The 14,804-nt window shown below is 54.9% G+C and overlaps 2 protein-coding genes across 6 annotated transcripts; one reads left to right on the top strand and one right to left on the bottom strand.

The window, feature by feature from the left end:
* Positions 1-35: 35 nt before the first annotated feature.
* On the bottom strand, positions 36-9,693 carry LOC122389768 (porphobilinogen deaminase-like). The gene is made up of 5 exons (XM_043382116.1): positions 9,590-9,693; positions 3,358-3,541; positions 2,445-2,530; positions 1,851-2,041; positions 36-1,470 (listed from the first exon to the last, which is right to left on the bottom strand). Exons 1-5 carry the CDS (start codon positions 9,654-9,656, stop codon positions 805-807), a joined length of 1,194 nt encoding a protein of 397 aa, XP_043238051.1. The 5' UTR covers positions 9,657-9,693; the 3' UTR covers positions 36-804.
* Positions 3,455-9,466, top strand: LOC122389764. Of its 5 annotated transcripts, none has more exons than XM_043382110.1 (3): positions 3,455-4,280; positions 4,918-7,451; positions 7,741-7,852. In XM_043382110.1, exons 2-3 carry the CDS (start codon positions 5,152-5,154, stop codon positions 7,745-7,747), a joined length of 2,307 nt encoding a protein of 768 aa, XP_043238045.1. In that variant the 5' UTR covers positions 3,455-4,280; positions 4,918-5,151; the 3' UTR covers positions 7,748-7,852. The 5 variants fall into 5 exon arrangements, with proteins under 5 accessions (XP_043238045.1, XP_043238043.1, XP_043238042.1 ...); XM_043382108.1 differs by adding an exon at positions 8,675-9,466 and having other exon boundaries at positions 3,464-4,280; positions 4,918-8,307; XM_043382107.1 differs by having other exon boundaries at positions 3,477-4,164; positions 4,918-9,466.
* Positions 9,694-14,804: the final 5,111 nt, after the last annotated feature.

Genomic DNA, 14,804 nt, shown 5'->3' with positions numbered 1-14,804 from the left:
CTGTTCCTTGTCACAGTACAGTACTAAAACGATCATTCAACTCATTCACTCTATATTTGTCACGCCTATAAATATACAAAAACAAAACTGCAATTTGTTCAAAGTACCCTGGTGACATCCCACCTTCAGTGCTTCTTGATAGTTACATTTTGCTGCCACAAACATCAAACAGGGCATACAATTTACCATCTCAACAGCACTTTTAAACATCATGTGATGGGATAAGTTCGTAAAAGGTAAAAACGCCAACAAAACAGCGCCTTTCGTCGCTCATTTCGAGCGCTACCAGCTTGTTGATTCGCTAACATTGAGAGCACTACATTGCATTGCCTTTGGTTCATCCCTCACCGCAACCAGATACAGAATCTAAGCCGATAAACAAAGTGAAGAGAAGACCAGTGAAGTTGAGACAACTCACAGCCCCAGCCATCGGGAGACCACAGAAAATGAGTGCTTAGTCATGGGTAGCACATGTGACGAGGAAGAGAGAAAGGAAGTTGTGACAATATCACTGCCGCCACCCGGTACCGCTCACCATTTGGAGCGTGCTCTCTACCCGCTCCCTGACGTCATTTTCATAGTTATGACGTCAGCGTGACGTCAACATTCCGTATAAAGCAGATCTGCTGCATCACCAACACCGACGGTCTAAAGCATAACAATATACGATATGGCGTCTACAAAAGTCAAGCGCTGCCGGTCCTTTCAGCAAATTTGCAAAAATATACGATTACCACCACGTTGAAGCTTAGAAGGCACTAACAGCGACATGACGGTGGTTCTGACCGTCGGATAAAGCTGTCATCATTCTGTCGCTCCCACGGCAGCGGCGGCGGTAGGGATAGCACCACCGGCGGCCACCGGACAGGCACCAGCGCCTTCTGCGTTAGCCGGCCGCGGCGGGTCGTTCGGGGCCGGCGCCGTGTTGGCCGCCTTGGCCGCGTCCAGGATCGGCTTCGCTCCCATACCGAGCAGCATCAGGGCCACATCGATGCCGAGTTTCTCGGCCACCTCCAGCTCCTCGTGTTCCTCGTGAGGCGCCCAGACGCCGACAAAGTGTCGCTCACCACCGGCGCTCATCGTGCGACGACGCTTGGCCGCCGGCTCTGCGCCGTTCTTCTCCGCTGCGCCGTTCTTTGTATCACCCGCGCCGTTAGAGTCTCCATCGCCTCCACCGTGTCCAGGAAGAGGTACAGCCAGAGTGCGGCGCACCTCCTGAGTGCCATCCAAACTCCAGACACCTCCCGTCAGGTGTAGAACGTGTCGGTGGAGTCGGGTACGCGCCGCCACCGGTACCGAACAGCCGCCCTCCAGCTGACGCAGGAAGGCGCGCTCGGCCACACAGCCCAGCTTGGTCTCCCGGTGGGAGAGGGCTGATACGAGCCGCAGTATGGGCATGTCGTCAGCGCGACACTCGACGGCCAGCGCGCCCTGGCCGACGGCGTGCATGCAGTCCTCCGGCGGCAGGATCTGACGATGGACAGAGACATAGCACGCTGTCAGGTGGGCGGGCGGTGCTAGAAGTTCTAACCGAGAACGGGGATAACGCCAGCGTTACTAGACTGCAACGGCTGGTGACAATTTGATGTACGCAGACTGCGTGTAAACCGGCAAGATATCGATAGCTGATGTATCATAGCACTCAAACACCAGAATGCAGAAAAACATCGATTATAATAATAGGACACTTCTTCCTTAATACGGTCCCAGCATATCGAATTCAAGACTCGTTGCCCCGTCCCACAATATCTAACCCCTTGCCCCCGCACCCCCCACCCTCGAAGTCTGACGGTACTATCTCCTCAGCACCCACGCTCCCCCCACATCCCACATCCCATGCCACCACTCACCGCGCTGATTCTGTCGGCCCAGCCCATGCGAGTGACGCCGGCCACGGCCAGCACGATGGCGGCAAAGTCGGCCTCTCCGCCTCCCTGATCCAGCTTCCTGAGCCGCGTGTTCAGGTTGCCGCGCACGGAGCGGAACTGCAGCTGCGGGTAGCGCCGCTGCAGCTGGGCGGTGCGGCGCAGAGACGACGTGCCTGGGGAGCGAGAGGAGGCGGTTAGAGATGGAGGGCCGAGAGGAAGGGAGGGGTCACAACATGTAAGGAATGCAGTAGACAGCCGTGAAAAAATGGCGGGCGTTGATTTGGGGGATTTGGGGGGTCAGTTACAACATGAAAAAGTACATGCAATGCTTTGGACGAACTACGTAAAGCCTGCTATTGGATGACTAAATCACAATTCGCCAATTTCATTACACATACTAATCGAAGTGACAACGGGTAAATATGTCTCATGACTGGGTGGTTAGTAACCGTCTCCTGACTGGTGACAGAGAGTTCGAGACAGAGAAAGTCCCCACTGTGTGTGCCATTGGTCATTGCTTAGTCTTCCAGTTCCATCCAACCCCAGCCCGTTTGTGGTATAGCCAACTACACTGACCGACGATACTGCCGGCTGGCAGACAGTGCAGAATTTTCCCCCGGTGTTCCTCCTTCATAACAACCGCGTCACTGGGGTCCTCCCGTCTGTAACACAACAGGGCACCCGGTTACTGCACTCCCGTCCCTGGGACGCGCGGTTAGTTCATCCCTCCTCACGGGTACTCCGTCTGTAACAAAACAACGCCCGGTCCGTGCATTACCATTGCTGGGTTCCCACCTTTTAATTAGTACAATAGGGCACAGCACACAGCCAGCATAATGACAAAAAATCCCCAAATATTGGCACCTAAAACAACCTTTGCCACCACCAAACACGCTCGGGTACCTAAAAACCAACCAATCTCACTCGGTTAAATAATCTTGTGCTGACACTAGCTACTCTCAACAAGTTAAGTGTCCGATCACGTAACATCTACTGAAGCGTTTGCGACTCTCAGCAATGCCACACACGGAGAGCCCTGGGCTGAACTGAGCCGTGCAATGGGATAGCCAGAAACAGCCACCCCAGCTGCTGATTGCGTAGGGAAAACAATGCCACTCGAGGCGCGCCACAGCCTAGTCCCACGGTGTCAGCAGAAACGGCTCAAGAGCAGCGGGCGGGACATCGGGGCTGGAGCACAGTGCGAGAACGACGGACGGTAAGGAGTTAAACTGAAGGTCGGCGAGGAAAGGAACTGAAGAAGGGAACTGAAGGTCGGTGAGGAAACAGGCTGACCAATGTACGGGCTATTGGTTTGACGAACCGTTTGAAATGCACGATCCCGCACATCAATGACGGACACATCTCTAACTGACGGCAACGGGCACATCTGGCAGTGGCCAACACAGGGACACGTCTGATAATTTGACACTGCAGCAGACAGAAAACAGGGACACATCCCATGACCCCTCCCCCACGGTAAGGTACTGACTCGCAGATGGCTCCGATGACCATGCCGTCGGGCAGCACGGTCGGCAGGTCCTTCAGCGAGTGCACCACCACGTCCACCTTGCGCGCCTCCAGCGCCAGCTCCAGCTCCTTGGTAAACAGGCTCTTCTCGCCGATCTTGCTGAGCGCCACGTCCAGGATCTTGTCGCCTTTTGTAGACATAGGAACTGCAGGCGGGAGACGGGAGTCAACAAAGGGGAAGGTAGAAAGATAGACGTTGGAAAACGTAGTTTGATCAGCAAAGATAAACTGATTAGACAGGGTGTGTCGCTATTCGTTACTGCCCTGTGACCTTTTTTCTCCTCATGTTACCGTACCGTATTTGTTTTCCATCGTTACTGTGTTGTATCCTACCTTTCCTTTACGCCTCGTCATTTTATTTTACCTATGGCAGCCCATTTGGTAACCCCTGCATCCTTCACGAATATTTTTCCTAACCGCGCCGATTTCGCTTTGTTGTCGTATTTCGTTCTGAGTTCTGTCGCCACCGCCGCCGTGTGAGGTTGTGTACCGCCGCTGTGCTATCTGCTGCCACCACCGCCACCAATATAATTGAAGTGCTCATATATTCAAGTTTTTTAAGTCAAACCAGAGAGCCGGCCCTATTTATTTCATTTTGATTTTCAACATAGTCCTCCGGGCCGGATGACTTTTTGATTTCTGTTAAATTTGCTTCTTTGATGATTTGCTGATTGATTTTGACTGATCAAGACTGAGATTGACTTGTGAATTGTGTATATCAAGATGGAGAGTGAGGCACAGCTTAAACAGAAAAGGACTGTGGCTCGAGGTAAGGCAACCAGACTGATGAAAGAGCTTGCCGAATGTGATAATTCTCAAGAGGACGACCTTGCCTTGGCAATACACCACCTTGAGCAGCACGTTGATCTGATGACCGAGATCCAGGTGAGCCTGACAAAGCTGTCTGTGCCTGATGATACCTCGCATGTTCAGGATATGCAGGATCAGCTTTTCAAAGCTAAGCGTGTGCTTGCTCGTCTGGAAAGGAGCTCTGAGGTCTCTGTTGGAAGGGCTCAGTGTGTGCCGCCTTACCTGGGGGGAAAGCTGGACCTGAAGCTGCCCAAGTTCTGTGGGGATGTGGAAAAGTGGTCAGAGTTCTGGAGCCTGTTCTGTGTATCTGTCCATGACAACCCTGCTTATGCACCTGTCGAAAAGCTGGTGCACTTGAAGGCGCACCTCGTCGATCAGGCTGAGGTGGCTGTGCAGGGTCTTCCCATCACTGACCAGGGCTACTTGAAGGCTGTGGAGACCCTGAAGGAAAGGTTTGATCGCCCAGATTTGTGCATTAAGGTGCTGATGCAGAGATTGTTGTCCACCACCCCTGTGCACAGTGACAATGACTTGGTCCGCTTGCGACGCATGATTGATGGGCTGGTTTCTGAGGTCAGGGCGCTGGAGACGATGAACGTGTTGCCTGACTCATATGCTGTCCTGCTGATGCCTGTGCTATTGTCTTGCATCCCTGAGTCATGGAAGATTGAGTGGCTGAGATGCAGTGCTGACTCATCTGATGAACTCACAGTCTTCCTGAAGTTCCTGCAGAAGGAGATGAGCATCAGGGAGGAGGCAGCTGCTCGGAGGAAGAGGATCACCGGTGAGCAGCCACCTACCGCAGTACCTGGGAAGCCGACAGTCAGCATGCTGAACGTGAGGCAGAAGAAGGGACCTGACTGGGTATGTCTGGCATGCGGAACGGGTAAGCATGGCCTGGCTGCGTGTTCGGCCTACCGCACCATGACTGTGCCTGTTCGCTGGGATGTTGTGCGCCGGGCTAAGCTCTGCTACCAGTGTCTTGGTCCCCATCTGCTGCGTGCTTGCCACAGCACCCGATGCCCATGGTGTGGTGGCCCGCACCACTCGTCATTGCACCCGCCGCCCGGAGAGCATGCAGCCCTCATGCCTACTGAGAGATGTGTACCTGATCGCGGACCTCTGTCACCCCCTGCCGCTGCTGCTGTGTCTGAGAGTCGCATGCCTGATCGCAGACCATTGCCGCCCCCTGCTGCTGCTGGCTCCGCACGCCCATGCACATCCGTCCCTGGTTGGCAGAAAAAGTACCAGCAGCAGCTGCTACGTGCAGACGGCGCTCGTGGAGGTGGCTGGTCCTCGGGGCGTGCGTCTAGTACGCGCGCTGATTGACGGCGGGGCAGACGCCTCCTTCATCCGGGCTTCACTGGCTGACCAGCTGGGACTCGAGAAGGTCGGCCAGGGGACCTTCGCGTGTGTCGGATTCAAGGAAAGAGTTGAGGAGGCTCACCAGTACGACCAAGTAAGCGCGCGGCTCACTGGATACCAGAAAGGTGAGGCCGAGCTTGTGTTCTGGAGAACTGATAAGCTGTGTGCGCCCGTGGGAGCTCCACCACCCATTCAGTCTCTGCCCCCAAGTGTAGAGCTTGCTGATGACTTCCGTGACGGACCTGTTGATGTTCTAATTGGGTGTGATCAGCTGTACAAGGTGGTGTTGTGGAACCAGGTGGAGGTGAATCCTGGCCTCCGCCTGGTGGAGACTGTGTTCGGGTATGTGCTCCACGGACAGTCCCCAGGCCAGCAGACGACCCGGCAGCGGCACGCCTACCGCTGTCAGCTGGTTGACGTCGAGCGAATGTGGACGCTGGACGCTGTGGGAGTCGCCGCAGAGGAGACCGCCGAGAGAGACCCACCTGTACCGACTTGGAACGCCACCGAGAACAGGTATGAGATGGGGCTAGTATGGAAGTCCGACCAGCGCCCAGTGTCTAACCTGATGTTATCGAAGACCCGGACTCACCGTATGACAGAGAAGTTGAATGTTGAACAGTTCCAGGAGTACGATGACCACCTGCATCAGCTGCTGGAAGACGCTGTCATCGAGCCCGCGCTACCGAGTCCGCCATCAGAGTTCATCTTACCGCACCGAGGACTGCACCGCAACGGCAAACTGCGAGTGGTGTTCGATGGATCAGCGCCAGACGGTGCAGGTATGAGCCTGAACTCCTACCTTGAGCCGGGAGAGAACCTGCTGCATCGTTTACCAGCTGTGCTACTTAACTTCCGTTCAGGAGCTGTGGGTTGTCAGACGGACATTCGTGCAGCTTTCCATCAGATTGTACTCACTGAGGAGGACCGTCAGTTCGTGCAGCTGCTGTGGGCGGGCCAGCGGCTGAGGTTTCGCAGGGTCCCGTTTGGACTCACCTGTTCGCCCTACATGTTGCTGTGCACTATCGCTGAACACGTCCGCCGGTGTCTGCGCGATGAACCTGTTCTGTTGCAGAAGGTTCAGGATTCCGTCTACATGGACGACATGTGCCCGTCCTTCAGTACGAGGGCGGAGGCAGAGGCCGGACTGACGAAGATGGGTGACGTCTTCAGCGAGGCCTCCATGGATCTTCACAAGACCAGGATGTCTGGTGACGACACTGAGGACGAGAAGGTGCTCGGCCTACTGTGGAGCACAAGATCGGATCGTCTGGCCGTGACCGTGCCACAGGTGACCTGCCCTGGCACCCGGACTGAGCTGCTATCTGCTGTGAGTAGACCGTTTGATCCGCTCGGCGTGGTGACGCCGTGGCTGATCTGGGGGAAGGCCCTGTTTCAGCGTACCTGGCTTGACGCTGAATGCACATGGGATAGTCCCCTGAGTGGGGAGCTGCAGACCGAGGTCCGAGCCTGGTGGAGAGACTCGCCGGGGAGGGTGATCTGGTTCCCTCGCCTAGCCGGAGCGCGTGACGATCAGTCCGGAGCGACTTTTCACGTGTTTTGTGACGCGTCTCGGACCGCCTACTGTGCGGTGGTGTATGTGGTCCAGGGTGGGGAGCCTGCCCTGGTGATGTCTAAGAGTAGGCTGGCCCCCCTGTCTCCACATCTAACGATCCCCAGGCTGGAGCTGATGGCCGCTGTTGTTGGAGCCAGGTTGATGGACTTCATCAAGAACGCGCTGCATCTGGAGAGCGCAACAGTCACCTACTGGTCCGACTCGACCGACGTGCTTCACTGGCTCAACCGGAGGCGGCCTCTCAAGATGTTCGTGGAGAACCGGGTGAAGACTGTGCTTCAGTTGACGACCGCCGACCAGTGGAGGTACGTCAGAGGCTCTGATAACCCCGCTGACATAGGCACGAGAGGGGTAACGCTGACGTCTCTCATCGCCTGTGACAAGTGGTGGAAGGGTCCACCATTTGATTTGAGTCCGCCCGACTATGATGTCTCGTTAGTGCTACTGACGCCTCCCTCAGCAGAAGCCGAAGCAGAGACGAGGCCCGAGGTCAGACGTCAGATCGTGGCCGTGAGACGAGAGTGTGGCCCTGATCCGATTCCAGACGTCATGCGTGGACCGTTTGATGTGACTCGGTGTTCTCATCTCAAGCAGGCAGTGAACCGCACCGCGTGGATTCTTCGTTTCGCGCACAACGCCAGGCACCAGCGCACTGAGAGGAGGAGTGGAGCGCTGTCACCCGAGGAGCGCCGGGAGGCGCTGCGGTTCTGGATCCGGGTCTCGCAGAGTGCCGCCTACGCGCCGGAGCTGGAGGCGCTGACGGCTGGCGCGCCGCTGCCACCCAACTCGCGACTCGAGAAGGTCAGACCTCGTCTAAACGCAGATGGTGTCCTAGAAGCAGTCACGCGAACTCACGAACCTGCTCTGATCATTCTGCCTGAGTTTGCCCATCTGACCACCTTGATAGTGGATGATGCACACCGTAAATCGTTTCACCAGGGTACCCGCACCACACTGGCACTGCTGTCTGGTGAATACTGTGTGAGGAGACGAACTGTTCATCGTGTAGTCAGTACATGCTTCAGGTGCCGGAGGTACCGAGGTGCGCCGTGTCGGTCAGCTGATGGCGCGCTGCCCCTGTTCAGGACGGAGCCCAGCCGTCCGTTCAGCCGGGTCGGTGTGGACTTTTTCGGTCCGATGTACGTCAAGGGCGGCGACAAGGTATGGGTACTGCTGCTGACCTGTGCCTCGTCGCGAGCTGTGCATCTCGAACTGTGTAAGACTCAGAATGTCGCTGACGTCAAGCTGGCTTTGCGCCGCTTCTTTGCGCTACGTGGCACGCCATCGCTAGTTGTGAGTGACAATGCCAGAACGTTTCATGCCCTGCTCGGGCACCTACCTGCAGCTGTGACCTGGCGCTTTGTACCCGAGGCGGCGCCCTGGTGGGGCGGCTTCTGGGAACGTTTGGTCGGGATAACCAAGAAGTCCCTGCGCATTACCCTGCACCAGTGTTACCTTACCCATGAGGAGTTGGCAGTCACCCTGTATGAGTTGGCCTTACAACTGAACTTCCGACCTCTCACCCCAGGTGACGACGACGTGCTGACGCCCGCGCACCTGTTGTTCGGGGTCACGTCCATCCGTGGCGTGCTCTCTCCGTCTGGCCACGAGCTGGACAGCCTGAGTCGGCGCTGGCGGCACCAGCGGCTGGTCAGCGAGCACCTGGTTCAGCGATGGACCAAAGAGTACCTGCAGACTCTACGCACGTGGAGCTTCTCTCGGCGCGGCCGTCCGGTTCGGCTGCCCGAGGTCGGAGAGATTGTGCTGGTGCACGCGGAAGGTCCGCGTGGTCGCTGGCCTCTGGCGCGCGTGGTGTCCCTCCTGTCTGGAGCGGACGGCCGCGCTCGCGCGGCGAGTATCGTGCTAAGAGGGCGACTTACCCGCCGCCCGATTAACAAACTGTTGAGACTAGAGGCGTCTGAGTGAAGTGAGCGTCGGCGAGGCGAATGCCGAAAAAGTGACTGTGCCGAGTGAGGAGACTTTTCGAAGTGACGGCTCACTTCGAAAGTGGGGAGTATGTCGCTATTCGTTACTGCCCTGTGACCTTTTTTCTCCTCATGTTACCGTACCGTATTTGTTTTCCATCGTTACTGTGTTGTATCCTACCTTTCCTTTACGCCTCGTCATTTTATTTTACCTATGGCAGCCCATTTGGTAACCCCTGCATCCTTCACGAATATTTTTCCTAACCGCGCCGATTTCGCTTTGTTGTCGTATTTCGTTCTGAGTTCTGTCGCCACCGCCGCCGTGTGAGGTTGTGTACCGCCGCTGTGCTATCTGCTGCCACCACCGCCACCAATATAATTGAAGTGCTCATATATTCAAGTTTTTTAAGTCAAACCAGAGAGCCGGCCCTATTTATTTCATTTTGATTTTCAACAGGGTGAGCTTGGCCTAAAACATTTCTGATCAGCTTGGCTAGGTTTCTTTCACTACCACATACCGATCTCGATGTCCAGCTCGGGGTTTATCTTCTTCAGCTCATCTTTGACCCAGTTCGTCTGGATCATGGCCAGCTGCGAAAAAAAAAAAAACAGACGGGATAGGTCACTAAAGTTCATTACAATAGGCCTTGCCCAGGAAAAAAGTTCATATGGTTAGAATAGAATAGCTTGTTCATGACGAATGCCCAGGGTATCTAATATACCCAATCTAATATACCGTAACGAAATGCGTGACCGATGGACGGATATAAAACACAAAAGTCTCACAGAATGATCAATGACAGCTACTGAACCTTTGGCTCGAATGCTACTGTCTTTGGCTTTGACTTTTTAACTAAAATACATGCACTTGGCATTTAACTAGTCTGAAAGATCGTGCGCGTTATAGTGTCACTCGGGAGCGAAAACAGTCGATGATTTTTGCAATGACTGACTACAAAACGAAAAGGTCACGGGCAACCATCAGGCATTACCCCAGTGAAAACATCAGAGCTGGGTTTGTGTCAAAAGGTCAGACATGTCGAGTTGCTTTATTTCAACAGGTCCCTATTTGACGGACGTCGACTTGTAGGCCCCAAACTCTTCGTACTTTGAACAGACATGAAATGACACATATACTATCAGTCTGTTTGAATACGCTCGTAATCAGCGTTTGACCAAGCAATGTTTGGTTAGCTTTTAACCGTGCCGGCGGCTCGAAGCCAAGGATAAGATTAATATCGCATGGTTGCGTCATGGAAATTGGAATTGCACTCTGTGGCCAGCACAGAAAGCATGCACGTAATAGCGTAAAACATGTCGGTGAAGTGTTTTGGTGACCGTTTCCCTATTATCTTTTTCACTACAGACCGGTCACATGCCGTGACAGTTCGGCACAACATTACACAACCGTACATCGCCCCATGGTCGATAACAAACAATTGTGGGCAAAGCCGAGAACAGAAATGGCTGGCGAGGCGCTGCCTTGTAGGGCCAGCACAGAACAAACTGCTGCTCTAAACTTCTGAACAGGTGACGGTTCCGGCACGGGCATAGAAAGGAAGCAACTGACAAGTACTGAGCATACATGGGTTAGGAGTAAGCAGGTAGATGCCATGGGTGGTTGAATTGAAGCCCGGAGTGTAACAAAAAGACACGGACGAACAGGGGACGCAGGTCAGATTAGACTCAGCCCTCCAGCCGCCCCACAAAGAATGCAAACGCTAGGCAATGTGGGAGCAGGAGGTGTGTGGACCAATAGACAATGGCAGCCATGCGATCTGCAGATTAACCCTCGCTCCGTGTATCAGCACCATGACAGAAATACCGACAGGAGTCTAGACAGTAGACACGCCCGATTTGATACAGACCCCGAACCGTCTCGGATCAGAAAGGCGAAACGATGCTAAGAAATCCGTGTAAATACTCACAGAGTAAACACTCCGATAGAAGCGATATTTACACCGTCAGATAGATGACACATGGTTGCAATGAGTGACCAATGCGGCAACCACAACAACCAAACATGGGAAACGATAAAACCCCGTCGGTCTCCGTGTCCCTGTGTTGGCTAGTCTATCTCCCGGCCAGTCTGTCTCGTCTAGCCAGAGCCAGCAGACTCTCTCAGTAGACGGTGGCACTGGCCTTGTCGCCATTTAGCGACACGCTCGGGCTCTCCTACGTCACTGCTGACGTAGGACAGCCTCTGAGACGAAGTGTAAATTGGCGCACAATCGCGTGGCTACTGGCTAGACTTCGCCGCCCGTGTCTCCCCGGCTGCTGGGTGCAATGCGCTGCGGTCAATAAGTACCGTCGTTAGGCCCGTATTACTTGACAGCCGATGGACCGCAGGCCACAGCAGTTATTGTGTCAGGAAGTCAATGAGCTGCGGTCAAATTATAAGTACCGTCGTTAGACCCGTATTATTTTACAGCCGATGGACAGCAGGCCACAGCAGTTATCGTGTCAGGGAGTCAATGAGTCGAGGGTCGATCGTGACAGTGAAGTCAGGGGCTAAGCTGAGGTCCATCGAGTCTGTTGGTCAATGGAATGGAGCCCACTGAGTCAGTGAGTCAATAAACCGTAGTAAATCAAGTCAGCGAGCTAATGAGTCAATGGTCCCACCGCGGGAAGCGGCTGTTTTTCTCCCCAACAGATCTCCTCTCCTCATGGGTTCCCCACACAAGAGTGGTTCTACCCTTTGTGGCACTCAGTGATGACTGAAAAGATGGAATCAGAACCTCGTAAAGTTGCAATAAACATTGCATATGCCTGATCCGAATAATTCTTTCAACGTCCAAATAGCATCTCATGATATTTTGTACTTATTGTAGCATTAAACGCAAAAATCAACTTCCGTTTGAGAATGACACCCAGCCACGACTCACCACACCCATGACAATATATTTGAGCAGCCGGGGACCGAGCGCAGCTGCTGCCAAGGCCATCATGCACCGTCAACTACAGGTGTTCCAACCACGAGCCCATTTTGACGGGTATCGAGAGCAAGGGGAAACGCTGTGGCTGGGTTGGCCAGGGGCAGGGGCGGTCGCAGACTTGGAGTTTGGGGGGGGGGGCCAACTTGGCAAAGGGGCCCCTGCGCTGACCCAGGGGGGCCCGGTGCTAGCTCAAAGGGGCCCACGGGCGTAGTGCACGGGTACAGAAATCCAGGCCATGACCGGTGAAGCGGGGGGGGGGGTAGGGAGCGGCACCCGAGCGGAGGCTCATTGCGAGCTTTGAGGGTGTATAATGTCGAAAAGGTACCGATAAGTGCATTTTGAATTATTGATATTGTCTATAATTCACGCAACTGTGAATGGACTACCGCAAAAGTAAAGGCGGCTTAGGCGGCTAACTTTGCTATTTTCTAAGATCATCGTGCTAAAACTTTTGACAGTGGGTCCTCGGTATCTGTTCACTGTTCAATCAAATGTGTTCCGTTTCATCTTCTCTCTTTTTTACTGAGCACAAATGTAAGTTTTGAAGACCATTACAGTATCAAATGCTTCGAAAGATGGATAGTGGGCAAAATATCCTAAATTTGTCGTGCTGCATGGAAAGTAGTGTTGCTGAGAAAAGGGGGTTTTGTTCTAGATTATTGTGGATGCAGAATACATTGTCTACACCCACTGCAGAATTGTGTTTGGTGCAACTGCGCCCACTGCACCCATGGTTCCTACACTTATGGGCCCATCGATAGCGCTTAGGCGATACCTATCGCCTAGAGGCTGCAATGGGGCCCTTAGAGTATGGTGTCAGACCCCCCAGAGGCCGGCGTTGGACCCAAGGGTCAGCGAAGGGTCTCAAAGGCCCCAGGTAGGACCCCAGAGGCTGATGTGGGCCTTCAGAGGCAAGTGCGTGACCCCCGAAGGTAAGGCTTGAGCCCCCCAGAGAACATAATACGGCCATCAGTGGCCGGTGTAGAGACCTCATAGGCCAGTTTGGGGCCCCTCAGAGGCTAAAGTGGGGCCTGAGGTGTCGGCATGAGACACTTAAAGACCGTTATGGGTCCTCAGAAGCCGGCATCGATCCTTCAGAAGCCAGTACGGGGCCCTCAGAGGCACATAAGGGTCAGTTTGGGTCCCAGAGACAGAAATGGGACCATCAGAGGCCGGTGTGGGACCTAGGCTGGTTTGGGCCCTTAGGGGCCAGTTTAGGGCCCTCAGAGACCAGTACAGGGCCTGCAAAAGACAGTTTGAGACCCTCAGAGGTTAGCGTGGTGCCCTAAAAGACCGACATGGGCCGGCGTTAGACCCCAGAGGCCAGTAGAGGGTCCTTAAAGGCCAAGATGGGCCCTCAGAGGCCGATGCGGGCCCTTACAGACCGGCATCGGGTCTTTAGAAGCTCGTGCGGGGTCCTCAGAGGCTAAGGTGGGTACTTACAGGCCAGCACGAGCTGTCAGAGGTCAGTGTGGGGCCCTAAAAGACCGGCATGGGCCGGCGTTGGACCCCAGAGGCCAACAGAAGGCCCTCAAAGGCCAAGATGGGTCCTCAGAAGCCGATGCTGACCCTTAGAGGCCGGCATCGGGTCTTCAGAATCCAGTACGGGGGCCCTCAGAGGCTAATGTGGGCCCTTACAGGCCAGCATGGGGCCCTCAAAGGTCATAATGGGACCCTAAAAGACTGGCATTTGCCGGCGTTATACCCCAGAGGCCAGTAGAGGGCCCTCAAAAGTCAAGATGGGCCCTCAGAGGCCGATGCGGGCCCTTAGAGGCCGGCATCGGGTCTTCAGAATTCAGTGCGGGGCCCATAGAGGCTGTGTGTCGTTACAGGCCAGCATGGGCCCTCAGAGGTCAGTGTGGGGCCCTAAAAGACTGGCATGGGCCGGCGTTGGACCCCAGAGGCCAGCGGAGGGCCCTCAAAGGCCAAGGTGGGCCCTCAGACGCCGATGCGGGCCCTGAGCGGCCGGCATTGGGTCTTCAGAATCCAGTGCGGGGGGCCCTCAGAGGCTAATGTGGGTCCTTACAGGCCAGCATGGGCCCTTAGAGGTCAGTTTTGGGCCCTAAAAGGACCCCAGAGACCAGCGGAGGGCCCTCAAAGGCCAAGATGGCCCCCAGAGGCCGATGCGGGCTCTTAGAGACCAACATCGGATCTTCAGAATCCAGTGCGGGGCCCTCAGAGACACTTAAAGGCTGGTCTTGGGACTCGAGAGACAGAAATGAGGCCATCAGAGGCCGGAATGAGGCTCTCAGACGCCGGTTGGGCCCCTGAGACCGGTTTAGGGGCCCTCAAAGGCCAGTGGAGGGCCCTCAGGTCAATTTGGTTCCTCAGCGATCATGTGGACGCTTGACCGCCACTGAAGGACCCTCAGACGTCAGTGTAGACCCTCAAAGACTGGTATTGGAGCTGTTAATAGCTGGCGTGGGTTTCTCGAGCCTCGTGACAATCTAATACGGGCCAGGGCCCCTTACGGCCATGGGGGCCCATCGGTTGTTTGGGGGGCCAAATGATATGATGGCCCCCCCTGATTTGCCTTTGGGGGGGCCATGGCCCTGATGGCCCCCCCCTGCGACACCACTGGCCAGGGGCTCACGCGGGGTCGCCTTTTCAGACGTGTGCCCAACCAACGTATCCTAGTATATGCTGAGAAGACATTCGCTGGTAATGAAATAAGTCAAACTGAAGTGAGCCAAATTCATTTTTGTTTTCGGTGCGTCAGTGGCTTTTTTCTAAATGTATCGCAAACAGGTGCGGTATACGACTGGTTAAGTGATCGGCACAAGCTTATTGATAAACC

The sequence above is a fragment of the Amphibalanus amphitrite genome, unplaced genomic scaffold (genome assembly GCF_019059575.1).
Source record: "Amphibalanus amphitrite isolate SeventyFive unplaced genomic scaffold, NRLGWU_Aamphi_draft 000371F_arrow, whole genome shotgun sequence".
Lineage (NCBI taxonomy): Eukaryota > Metazoa > Arthropoda > Thecostraca > Balanomorpha > Balanidae > Amphibalanus > Amphibalanus amphitrite.
Note: the sequence above shows the minus strand (reverse complement) of the source record. Positions and strands in the feature narration are given on the sequence as shown.